This window comes from Palaemon carinicauda, chromosome 5 (assembly GCF_036898095.1).
Source record: "Palaemon carinicauda isolate YSFRI2023 chromosome 5, ASM3689809v2, whole genome shotgun sequence".
Lineage (NCBI taxonomy): Eukaryota > Metazoa > Arthropoda > Malacostraca > Decapoda > Palaemonidae > Palaemon > Palaemon carinicauda.
The window spans coordinates 191,582,222-191,596,681 of NC_090729.1; the positions used below are offsets into that span (position 1 = coordinate 191,582,222).

Below are 14,460 nucleotides of genomic sequence, written 5' to 3' on the forward strand. Positions count from 1 at the left end.
GTGGCCAGGAAGTTCTTCAAGAACAAACACCCACATACAAACAGGGGGTAAAACATAACCTCCTAACAACTTCGTTGGTGGAGGTAAAAAGAAGACGAGTACAGAAGGAAAATGACTCCGAACCCACACCCACCTATCTTGAGCTTTTAAACCAACACTTCTCCATACATCATCTCCTACTTCACACTTCACAGTCCTCAACCATGTAGGCCTGGGTCTACAATAAATGAATTATATATACAATCGATAAAGCACCAATAAACCACTTAAAAATTATTTCCTTAAATTCTTATAGAGACTAAGTTTGCGCGAAGGATCTGACCGACACATCGTCACCATGTCTCGAAAATTCCTGTTTTTCTGGAAGACAAAAGCCAGGACTAAGAAGAAGACCACAACGACAGAGATCATCGAAGAAGAGGTAGGTCATTGAATGTTGTTCTTATTGAGTCATTGGATGGTTTTTCGTCTTTTAGTCTGTGGATGTTTTCGTTTCTGAGTCTGTGAAAGTTTTCGTTTCTGAGTCTGTGGAAGTTTTCGTTTCTGATTCTGTGGAAGATTTCGTACATGAGTCTGTGAAAGTTTTTGTTTCTGAGTCTGTGGAAGTTTTCATTTCTGAGTCTGTGGAAGTTTCGTTTCGATTCTGTGGAAGTTTTCGTATGTGAGTCTGAGAAAGTTTTTGTCTCTGAGTCTGTGGAAGTTTTCATTTATGAGTCTGTGGAAGTTTTCGTTTCTGATTCTGTGGAAGTTTTCGTATTTGAGTCTGTGAAAGTTTTTGTCTCTGAGTCTGTGGAAGTTTTCATTTCTGAGTCTGTGGAAGTTTTTGTGTCTGAGTCTGTGAAAGTTTTCGTTTCTGATTCTGTGGAAGTTTTCGTATTTGAGTCTGTGAAAGTTTTTGTCTCTGAGTCTGTGGAAGTTTTCATTTCTGAGTCTGTGGAAGTTTTCATTTATGAGTCTGTCAAAGGTTTTTGTGTCTGAGTCCGTGAAAGTTTTCGCCTCTGATACCATAAAAGTTTTCGTTTCTAAGTCTGTGAAAGGTTTTATTGACTAAGGCTATAAAAGGGTTTCGTCTTTAAATTCGTGAGAGTTATTCGTTTCTAAGTCTGTGAAAGTTTTCATCTTACAGTCTGTGAAATTTCTCGTCCCCGAGTCTATGAAAGTTTTGTCTCTGAGTATGTGAAATTTTTGGTCTCTAAGTTTGTGAAAGTTTTTCGTCTCTGAATCCTTGAATGTTTTCGTCTGATTTCTAAAGTTTCAGAAGAGGTTTCCAGAGTTTTGCGTGTCAGACTTAGAAAATATTTCTGTGGCCTTGAAAATTTTCATCCATCAATCTTTTGAAACCTTTGATTACTCCTTGAAAGTTTCGTCTATAACCTCTAGAAAGTATGGTCTTTGAACCCTTAAAAGGAAAGCTTTATCTGTGAATCCTTGAAATTTTTTATCTCTATGAATCTGAATTTTTTTTTTCTGTGAACCTTGAACAAAATTTTGCCTATGAAACTTTAAAGCTTTTATTTTGATCTGCAAAGCCTTGATTTTATAAAAATCAAAGAGAGGCAATAAGTGCGTCGACTTATATCATAATTTCAATTATTTGAATATAGGTGTGATGAGAAGCGTTGTTTAATATGGGCTGACGAAAACGAAATAGTTGGATATAAAAAATAAATTTCAAAATTATGAATAAAATAACCTGTCTCAAGATCTGGAAATTAAGAGAAAGAATTTCAACTCGCGGGAACAAGACTACCTTAAAAGAGAGAGAGAGAGAGAGAGAGAGAGAGAGAGAGAGAGAGAGAGAGAGAGAGTTAAATTATTCTTAAATAAGTCGAGCCATAAGAAAACAATACAAAAGTGATGGAGAACGCAATAAATGTCGAAATCAGGAAGAAAATAAACTTTAAAGCCATAGACATAATTTGTGAGGAAGATGTTATTGCGAGAGAGAGAGAGAGAGAGAGAGAGAGAGAACGCAACGTGATTTTGTAATCTTCATCTTGACGTATCATTAGTGCATATGATAAAGAAAAATAAATGATGAGCAAAAAAATAAAACAGATATGCAAAAAACTTATTTGTTTCAAAATATGAAACCTAATTGTTTTCAGAATTCTAGGAAAAAGAAAAATACTATGAGAGAGAGAGAGAGAGAGAGAGAGAGAGAGAGAGAGAGAACGCAACGTGATTTTGTAATCTTCATCTTAACGTATCATTAATGCATATGATAAAGAAAAATAAATGATGAGCAAAAAAATAAAACAAATATGCAAAAAACCTATTTGTTTCAAAATATGAAACCTAATTGTTTTCAGAATTCTAGGAAAAATAAAAATACTATGAGAGAGAGAGAGAGAGAGAGAGAGAGAGAGAGAGAGAGAGAGAGAATAGTAATTCCATACCAATATAGTACCAATACATTGTGACCTGTGTGTAAACAAGACAAAATAAACGCAAGCATTTACTAGAAAGCGTTCATGTGCAAAGTTACCCAATGTCCCTCTCCATATACCGAACAAACACACATATATACAAATCTATATATATATGTATATACATATATATATATATATATATAGAGAGAGAGAGAGAGAGAGAGAGAGAGAGAGAGAGAAAGATAATAATGATAATAATAACAATAATAATAATAATAATAATAATAATAGTAGTAGTTTACACCAACAAATGCTCCCGTTTCTGGTCCACTGCAAGACAAAGGCCTTGGATATCTCAACTCACGTCTGGGGTTTGGCCAGTTTTCATTATATATATATATATATATATGTGTGTGTGTGTGTGTGTGTGTGTATGTATGTATGTATGTATGTATGTATGTATGTATGTATTATTATATTTTCATTATTATTATTATGATTATTATTATTATCATTATTATTATTATTACTAGCTATGCTACAACTCTATTGGGAAGAGCAAGAAGCTATAAGCCCAGGGGCTCCAAAAAAGAAAAATAGCCAATGGGGAAAGGAAATATGCATTTAAGTGTGCATGTCTGTCCCCAAATGTAGAAGTAGGATTGGAGCATTTAGTGTACCAAAGAAAAGAATCAATGCTGAAATAGCATAAGCTAAAAGTATAAAATGAAACCGATTAGAGACAGGGAATTTCAAAGGCCATAAAACTCACAACGATTCATTAAAGTTTAGGAGACAGTCTCCATTATCAGGTCCTCATCGTATTTTTCATCGTTTTCGATGTTTTCTGTATTTAAAACTGTGGCTGTTTTTTTATGTGAATCTAAGTTTGACCGTCATTATTCAATTCCTTAAAGGCGGAACTATAAAACTCGGGTCGTCACATCATAATTTCCTCTCTTACTTTTGTCTTTGTTGAAAATTTCAGTTCCAGAAGGAAATTAGGCATCCTTTTTCATTTTCTAAGCACATTTTCTTTATAGGTACTGTTTACATAAATATACATTCACACACGCGGGCGCACATACACGCACACACATAGAGAGAGAGAGAGAGAGAGAGAGAGAGAGAGAGAGAGAGAGAGAGTTGTTTATTATTATTATTATTATTATTATTATCATTATTATTATCATTGCTTGCTAAGCTACAACCCTTGTTGGAAAAGCAAGGTGCTACAAGCCCAAGAGCTACAGCAGGGAAAATAGCCCAGATTAAAGGAAAAAAAAAACTACGGGAGAAGTAATGAACAATTAAATAAAATATCTTAAGAACATTACCAACATCAAAACAAATCTTTTATATATAAATCTATAAAAACTACATTAAAAAAAAAAAACAAGAGGGAGAAAAATGAGATAGTATAGTGTGCCGGAGTGTACCCTTAAGCATGTTTAAAGACAATTTAATTTATTTAAAGATAGAGTTTGTGCAACAAGGATACAGTCTTAGGATTACTCAGCAAGTCTTTAAGGATGAGGTTGCGGGCCCCATATGCAGCTGGGTTGACTGGTGGGCTGTAGACGGAGGGTGGGAACTATTGAATTCTTCTAAATTATTATCCAACCAGACTTTATTTCCCTTCACAATTTCCTCTCTCTCTTTTCCCAATAATGGGAACATCAAGGGAATATGGTTGGGCTGTTAAAATAAGTTATAAAAAAGGGTTTTTTTTATTGCAGGGATAAAACCCTACAATTGCCTGGCACGCTCTCCACATATTTCACCCATTTTCTGGATTTTCCTTAAAGATCATTCTCGTGCATTGCGTGTACGTACACACACACACACACACATATAACGTACACACATACACACACACAAACATATATATATATATATATATATGTGTGTGTGTGTGTGTGTGTGAGCGTGCGCGCGCGTGTATTAATATATGATATAAATGTGTAATTATATATATATATATATATATATAATTTATATATATATATATACACAGTATACATATATATATATATATATATATACATTATATATATATATATATATATATATATATATATTTATATATATACACAGTAAACATACATATATATATATATATATATGTGTGTGTGTGTGTGTGTGTGTGTGTGAAGGCTGACAGAGATTGGGCTAGCAGAGGGAAGCTGGAGACAGAACAAAATGGGATGAGAAGTAATGTATAATTAAATCAAAATAAAAATACCTGGCACTATGGGAAACCCGGTGGTTAAAAACACAAGAGCGAGGGTTATTCCAGCGGAAAGTGGAAGTATCGTTAACATTTGAATTCGAATCCTCTGTCTCTTAAGGGATTTCTGTCCAGGCAGCAAGCGCAAGAAAAACGTTCCTGGGCGATTCCAGAATTTTTTTTTTTTGGGGGGGGAGTGGAAGTGGTTTTCCTTTTGTACTCGTCTTCTCCTTTTTACCTCCGCCAACGAAGTTGGAAGGAGGTTGTGTTTTACTCCATGTTTGTGTGTGTTTGTTTGTTTGTTTGTTTGTAAACAGCTTTCTAGTCACAATGTTAGTCGTAGAGTAATGAAACTTGCAGGGATTAACTATTATCTAAAGAGCTGGATATGATTATATTTTGGAAGGTCAAGGTCACGGTCAAGCAAAAGGTCGAGAAATAAGCTACTGCGGTGGAGGTCTGCGCTCTACTGAGTACCCCTTTAGTTCTATATATATATATATATATATATATAGGGGAAAGGACATAACGGTAGCAAGGATTCTTTCATGCATTGTAAAATTATTTGTGTCACTGAAAGTCGTGTTGAAGGGTAGAATAACTGTGTAGAATAAATGTGTAGATATTGCAATCGTTTTGCTTGCTGTCTCATACCAGTAAAGGTTTGCTTTGCACTTTCAGTATTTCCCCTTCAGGATTCTATTTTCATCCATTGGAAAACTAAGGAAAAGAAACTATAATACGAAATTCTTGACTTGATAATCTTTAATTGTAAAAGAATCTTTAAAAACTAAAAAGACGAATCATTTTAAAATATAATAAAAAAAAATTCTCGACTTAATAATCTTTAATTTTAACATAATCTTTAAAAACTAAAAAGCCGAATCTTTTTATAATAAAAAAAAAATTCTGGACTTAATAATCTGTAATTGTAAAAGATTCTTTAAAAATTAAAAAGATGAATCTTTTTATAATAAACAAAAATTGTTGACTTAATAATCTTTAATTGTAAAAGAATCTTTAAAAACTAAAAAGCCAAATCTTTTTATAATAAAAAAATTTCTGGACTTAATATTCTGTAATTGTAAAAGAATCTTTAAAAATTAAAAAGATGAATCTTTTTAAAATTGTCGACTTAATAATCTTTAATTGTAAAACCATCTTTCAAAAACTAGAAAGATGAATCTTTTTATAATAAACATAATTTCAGGACTTGATAATCTTTAATTGTAAATTAACCTTTAAAACTAAGAAGAAACTTTTTATAATAAACAAAAATTCTCGACTTAATATTCTCCCATCGTAAAAGCCTCTTTAATTTTCTCATGAATATCAGTGATAGCAATAAATCTATATAAGAATCAATTTAGATGCAAAATCTTTGGCCATTTTAAACAGAAGTCACATCTCACGAACCTTATGACAAATTATTATTATTATTATTATTACTAGCCAAGCTACAACCCTAGTTGGAAAAGCAAGATGCTATAAGCCCAAGGGCTCCAATAGGGAAAATAGATCAGTGAGGAAAAGAAATAAGGAAATAAATTAATGATGAGAATAAATTAACAATAAATCATTCTAAAAACAGTAAAAAAACCAAAACAGGTATGTCCTATATAAACTATTAACAACGTCAAAAACAGATATGTCATATATAAACTATAAAAAGACTCATGGCAGTCTGGTCAACATGAAAACATTTGCTCCAACTTTGAACTTTTGAAGTTCTACTGATTCAACTACCCGATTAGGAAGATCGTTCCACAGAAGAAAGAGAACTTGTTGCACAGATAAATAAATGGATTATATTGGAGTCTTCAAACTATGAACGTCAGAAAAACCATTGAAAGAACATGAATGATTACGTAGGTGTAATACGAAAAAACATCTGATTCTCTATATAAGTCCGATGAAAGATATTACAGATTTTCTCCAGAGACTTATTGATGAATATTTACTTTATACGTGCCACGCTGTATACCCAGTATGATTGCATACATGAACGAAGGTAATTCGTGGATAACAATGGCATCATGGTTAGATGATTTGTGTAGTATTGTATAACTTTTAGGTTAATTTTCCTTAAAATATTGAATCAAAAAGGACGTTCATAAATCCCTATGATAATGTAATGAAATCGTTTCAAGTGTCTAGCGCTATATATATATATATATATATATATGCATATATATAAATATGCATATATATACACACACACACACACACATATATATATATATATATATATATATCTTCCTGGTCAGGCGTATAACTACTCGGTCTCTCCCCGTTCCTCGGGTAGACGGTAGAGGGAGTAGTTATACCATAGGGAGAGAGGAGTTAACCCGAGAGATATACTCGGAAACCACAAGGGGAAGGGTTGAAATCTGTGTGTTTGCACATCAATCTAAATATTCAGCCGTCATTTTTGTCGGGTCGCGTTCACTAGTTTATAATAATACTCATTAAAAGAAAAGATCATAATCACTCTCACTACTTAAGAGTACAAAGACTATCAAAGATTATTTACTATAATGAGGTGAACGCCTTGTAGTTCTAACATTCACTTTATCGATAGACAAGTTTTAGCTGGATTCGAATCCCAGTCCGACAGATCGCCATGCAGGGACGTTTCCAATAGGCTTCCACAAATGTTCGAGAGGGATATTAGATAGTCAAAGGGAACTTATATTTGAATATACATAATCAAAAGGAATCAGTGCAAGAGATAAGATCAAGAATATCTGATGTGGTCTTGAAGGTAATCTGAGAGTTTATCAATGCTCATATAGATGAAATTAGAGATATTGAAAATGATATTAGGGAAAACGATGATCAAAGTGAACGTATAATAGAAAACATTACCAACATATCTATAGGAAAAGTACTTAATAATATAGAAAAAACTTACAAATACAAACAATTAAATTAAAAAGATCTTAAAGAAAACGGATAATGAAGACGATCTTATATTAAAAAAAATGGATCACCAAACTATGATCAAAGTGAACGTATAATAGAAGACATTACCAACATATCTTAGGGAAAGTACCTAATAATTAAGAAAAAACTTACAAATACAAACAATTAAATTAAAAAGATCTTAAAGCAAACTGATAATGAAAACGATCTTATATTAAAATAAAAATGGATCACCAACCCACTGCAATCCAGTGATTTTCAATGACGTTATTTACGAAGGACGAAAGACTAAAAGAAAAGAAAAACGAAAGAGACTTGTTTGAGACTTGCGTCGGTCTTGCGTCACAGCTGAACTTTGCACACCAACGCGTCTGTTAACAATTGGAGATTTGTTTCGCAAAGACAGACGCACAGACAGATGAAAAGTGTCAATGGGACGCGGCTTCCGTGCCAACAATGGCAATGACGTGAGCGAAGGGAAAACTTCGGTAATATGGGATTGAAAGGATTTTTTTTAAGGGATGCAAACGAGAGAGAGAGAGAGAGAGAGAGAGAGAGAGAGGGTCTGTGGGAATACTTATAAGGACATTATCCTCTTTTATATATATATATATATATATAGATAGATATATATATATATATATATAGAGAGAGAGAGAGAGAGAGATATATATATATATATATACATATATATATTTAGATATATATACACATACATACAGTATATATACATATGTATATATAGATATATATATGTATGTATATATATATATATATATATACATATATATATATATGTATATATATATATATATATATGAAACTTAAAGTGAACTTCCCTATCTAGAGTAAAATTACCTTTGTCACAGCATAAAAGGAATCATTTACGATAATAAATATTCAAAATTGTTTAGTAGATTAACTTATAAAAGAGAGGAAGTAATGATGGAATTTCCTTGATTATTAATTTCATAAAATATGTTTAAATTCATGAGTAAATTGTTATTAATGTTATCAATACCATAAGAGAGTAAATATAAGGTCACTAGAGCTAAAAAGAATTCAGTATAATAAAATAATTGAATTTGAAAAAAAAAAAAATAAACCCAAGAAAAAAATTTAATATCAACATTTTTTTCAAGGAACTGAAAAAAGAAAAAAATAATTCTAATAAAAAAAAATACATAACTAGGATACAAAGGTTGGCCTTGAAGCATCACAGTCAAGTATAAGATAATGGGTCTATATTACCATTATAAACGTATTTGAAAGATTAACAAAATTATGTATAATAAACCTCGGAAAAAAATGATGATGTACGATAAATTAGATATTTTTACTTCTTGCGATATCCATTATTCTATTAATTGCATTATAATGTCTATCATTATATATTTTAGAGCAAATAAATTTATTTTAAAAATCACAATGATATATCTACGTCTCGGGTTAATGGTGACTACTAATACTATATTGGTTTTTTTTTTTATAATACACAAATACGAAATTGAAACCACCAAAAAAATCCTATTAATTCTATGCTAAACTACATTAATATCCGTGAAAAGGAATATATAAATAAGATCAAATTTGTCGCAAAATATTTTAGAGGCCTAAGTACCCTAATGTAAAGAACCACCAGCCATCAATGGAACTTCGATAGCAATCAAAATAGGAAATAAATAAATCATTCGAGTCAATGAATAGTGGAGAGCGTGTAAATCAAACTTCCTACATATAGAGTTTGACCAGTGAGGCGGTCCTTTTCGTATGCGTAAGCACAGCCCAAAATATAAAATATTATCTAAAAATAGGTCTATAATGGTAGAAGCTATTAATAAACAGGTACTTACATTGTCCAGACAGAAGAAGGCTAGCCAGGATATTGACCATCTGTAATGATAAAACATAGGATATATTAACTTAAAATATATAATGAATACTGTAATGCCAGAACAAAAATATATACACACAATATATATATATATATATATATGTATATATATGTATATATATATACATATATATATATATATATATATGTGTGTGTATATACAGTGTATATATATATATATATGTGCATGTATACAGTATATATACAGTATATATATATATATATATATATATTTATATATAATATATATATATATACACACACACATATATATATATATATATATACATATATATATACATATATATATATATATATATATACACATACTAACAACATTAACAAATACAGCCGTTTCAAATCCACTGCAGGACAAAGACCACAGACATGTCTTGGTCAGGTCTGAGGTATTGCTATTTTCATCACCACGTTGGCCACTGCGGATTGATGATGGTGGGAGACTCTAGTCTGATCGCTCACAACAAACCAACCTAGTATGGTTGACCCTGACTAATAGGCTACAGCTTTGCAGATCATGGCAACACACAAACCCTTTCACCGCGTTATTAAAGTATCCCCACTCAGAAAGGGATATATATGTATATATATATATATATGTGTGTGTGTATATATATATATATATATGTATATATATATATATATACAGTATATATATATATATATGTATATATATATATATATGTGTGTGTGTGTGTGTGTGTTGGGTGTGTTCCTGCAAGGTTGGGAAGGAAACACAATCTTGAAATTAACGTAAGTTCTATTGAGAAGGTGCAATACAAGAATTAAATACAACAGGCAGGAAAACACATCTGCCTTGGGTGACGAACGATAATACAAGCACACTGTGTAATACCCCAAGGCTGGGAAGTACATTGTTGCCATGTCTTCGGGGCGTTGCCACACTTAATAATGTAATGGATAACTATGCATAATATCATGGTAATATGATGCATATACACACATGAGTACATAGGGTGTGTATTCATTTACAAGACACACATAAAATAAATGAGGCATATAATAAATGGGACACATAATACTTTACTTTAAGTATGATTATATGTTAACGTCAGTTAATGTAACGATCTCACATTTTATATATCTAATATATATATATATATATATATATATATAATCTATAAGAATATCATTTCATGCAATTCGTCAAAAAAGCAACTCTCAAACAACGCACTTTCCCATGACCAGACCGCAAGAAAAATCGAAAGATTATTCAGTGAACTTTTAGGTTAAATGAGGTACAAGGACTCGAACCGAAGTCTGTTCTAAGAAAAGGTCGACGAAATTCGAAAGTCCAGTGATAGATAGATGCATAAGTAGATAGAAGAACAGAAAGATAATGTTTTCATGCTCAAATTTTCTGTACTAAGTACAGTCTACCGTATTTAACAAAGAGCAATTTTCTGGATATATATATATATATATATATATATACATATATATATAATATATATATACATATATATATAATATATATATACATATATATATATATCATATATATGCATATATATTTATATATACACAGTATATATAAATATATATATACATATATGTGTATATATATATATATATACATATATATATATATATATATATATATTCCGGTCACGCTGAGCTCTCCCCATTTCTCGAATAGGGGGAAGGGAATAGTCATACCCTGGTGAGAGGTGGGTGCGTGTGTATGCATATCTATCTAAATATTTAGTAGTCATTTTTGATGGGTTGCGAACACTGTTATGGAGAATAAAAACCAGAAATAAATATTTAGATTAAAAAAAAATGTAAGAGGGGAGCGTAGTCATACCCTTGAGGGAGAAGGATGCTTGTGTGTGTGTGCATATCTATCTAAATATTAAGCAGTCATTTTTGACGGATTGCGTACACTGGTATGGAGAATAAAAGCCTGAAATCAACATTTTGATAGAAAATGCAAGGGGAGAGGGATTAATCATACCCTGGTGGGAGGGGGATGCTTGTGCGTGTGTGTGCATAGCTATCTAAATATCTAGCAGTCATTTTTGACGGGTCGCGTACTCTAGTATGGAGAATACAAGCCTAAAAGACATATTTAGATATAAAATACAAAGAATTCTAGGATTCACACCATGATTCCTGTTTCCGGCCACACCATGCTATTACTACTCTGAGTAAAGCCGCTCTCCTGACCAGCTGAGGTCTCCCAGGGCATTACGTCTGAATTTCTGTCAGTTATCGGCAGGATGGAGAAGCCCTTGGAAGAGGAGACCAACATTGGAAATCATCTAGAGACCCTCTAGGAATTCATTGTCATTCCAGACCTGTCTGGAATTAATCTGTCCCCATCTTCGCCAAGCGTTTGGAATTGACATGAAGGAATGTAACTTTGACTATTTGTAGAATTTTGAAAAGGAGAAACAGTTGAAATATAGTCTAAAATTGCTAGCAAAAACGTATTACGATTAATGAATATTATTATTATTATTATTATTATTATTATTATCAACATTATTATTATTATTATTATTATTATTATTATTACTTGCTAAACTACAACCCTAGTTGGAAAAGCAGGATGCTATAAGCATAAGGGCTCCAACAAGGATAAGAGCCCAGTCAGGAAAAGAAATTAAGAAACAAATAAAATAGTGTGCCTGAGTGTACATTAGACAAGAAAACTAAACCAAGAAGGTGGAAAACCATGGTACTGAGGCTATGGCACTACCCAAGACTAGAGAACAATGGTTTGATTTTGGAGTGTCCTCCTAGAAGAGCTGTTTACCATAGCTACAGTCTCTCTTCTACCCATACCAAGAGGAAAGTAGCCACTAAACAATAATAGTCAACTTTGCTTTAAATATCTTTCATAGTCGATTGCAAATTCAATTTATATGCTGTGTATATACATTTTATGCAATTTTGTACATTTTTATGTGTAAAGCACATTATTATTATCATTATTATTAGCTAAGCTACAGCCCTAGTTGGAAGAGCAGGATGCCATAAGCTCCAACAAGGAAAAATAGCCCGGTGAGGAAAGTAAATATTACTTTTCATATAGTTTATTTCCTTAAACAATTAAAATGAAACATTTTAAGAACAGTAACAACATTAAAAGTTCTTTCAAATATAAATCATAAAAAGAGACGCTGGAAAGAGATGGTATGAATATTGCCAGACAGGATATCTATAGATGGAACCATAGAAAATGTATTCCAAAATCTTTTTTCTTTTGATTTTCACTATTCACGAGTGTTAAGCTTCGAGACTAATGTTCCGTAAATAATAAATGTTGGCAGCCACGAAAACTGCAGATTGGTTTAAAACAACACAGATCTGGAAGTCTGAGTTAAAGCTATAGATCTTTAAATGTTTATAAATATTAAAGTTTTTATAGTTTATATATGAAATATATTTTTCTTTAAATGTTGTTACTGTTTTTAAAATATTCAATTTTTCTATGTTTCCTTTACACACTGGGCTAGTTTCTCTCTTAGAGCCCCTGGGCTTATAGCATCCTGCTTTTCCAACTAGGGTTGTAGCTTAGCAAGTAATAATAATAATAATACCAATAGTAATAATAACAACAACAACACTATCGGATTAAGAGGAAGAAGAGTGAAGCTTAAAACCAATAAGATGATAATAATAAGTTTCATCACTAATGTTCCATAAATGATAAATGTTGGCAGTCACGAGAGCTGTAGATTTACTTAGACCAACACCCATCTGGATGTCTGAGAAAAAGGAGATCTTTCAGTGTTTACTAAGAGAGGGTTAGTAACAAATGACGAAAGTCTTATATAATTTACATACCTTTTCTTAAACCTACATGAGGAACTCTCCTTATGAGCTGGCTATACATTCCTTAAATACAAAAAGAAAATACGTGAATAGAATATTTACAATTTCGAGAACTTTATAAAAAAAGTACATTTAAAAATACACTGTTTTCCTTAATAAACAAAGCTAAACGTTTACGGTTGCTGTGTTGCAAATCTATGATAGGAAATATAAAAAATATATTTAAAAATGAACTGTGATTAATTCATTCAGTTAGCCATATGATTAGCTATTTCAATAAAATCAAAATCTTACTGGAATTCAAATTTTCACTAATGACAAGTAAGGGATTCTTTTGCATCACTAGCAAAATTCTGGGCAAGATGCCAAGTCAATTATTCCCCCGATACAAATTGACAGAAAAAGCAATTATGTCTTAACTGACGCCCTTCCAAAGGCCTCCGAAGTAGCCCTTGACCCTACCATACCCTTATTATCCTTCGGAGTAACCTATGACCCTTCCAGAGGGATTCTTATCCTACATTAGTGTACGCAACCCGTCAGGAATGATGGCTAAATATCTAGATAGATATGCACACACGCAACTACTTAACACCAGGGTATGACTACTCCCCTCCCCACTATCAGAGGGACGGAGAGAAGTTAGCGTGACATGATGGAGATTTTATATATATATATATATATATATACACATATACATATATATACTGTATATACATATATATACATTACATATACTGTATATACATATATATACATTACATATACTGTATATACATATATAGTTTATATATATACATATATATATATATATATATATATATACATATAACATATAGCCTTACATTTGCATTTTATCATATAGGGGAGATGTGTGTTTGGTAGACGGTCAATAAGTAGTTATAGGAAAACTTTTAAAATCTGTTGTCAAAAAAATAGGAATGAATCAAATATCATGAAAATATTATCAGACACTGAATGGAAATACTTTTAAGCGCCAAGAGGTTGCTTTGTATACGATGATGAAATTTTGAACAAAATGGGAACGCAGAGGAAAGTAGCAAGTTCCCTCTTCGTTAAACTTCATACAATATTCGAGCTTTATCTCTCTCTCTCTCTCTCTCTCTCTCTCTCTCTCTCTCTATATATATATATATATATATATATACATATATATATATACATATATACACACATACATATATACACAAATATAT

The 14,460-nt window shown here is 31.6% G+C and overlaps 1 protein-coding gene across 1 annotated transcript; it reads right to left on the bottom strand.

Annotated features, from left to right (window-relative positions):
- Positions 1-707: 707 nt before the first annotated feature.
- LOC137641300 (uncharacterized) lies at positions 708-11,651 on the bottom strand. The gene is made up of 3 exons (XM_068373727.1): positions 11,568-11,651; positions 9,381-9,420; positions 708-931 (listed from the first exon to the last, which is right to left on the bottom strand). The coding sequence occupies exons 1-3, from the start codon at positions 11,649-11,651 to the stop codon at positions 708-710; spliced, it is 348 nt and encodes a 115-aa protein (XP_068229828.1).
- Positions 11,652-14,460: the final 2,809 nt, after the last annotated feature.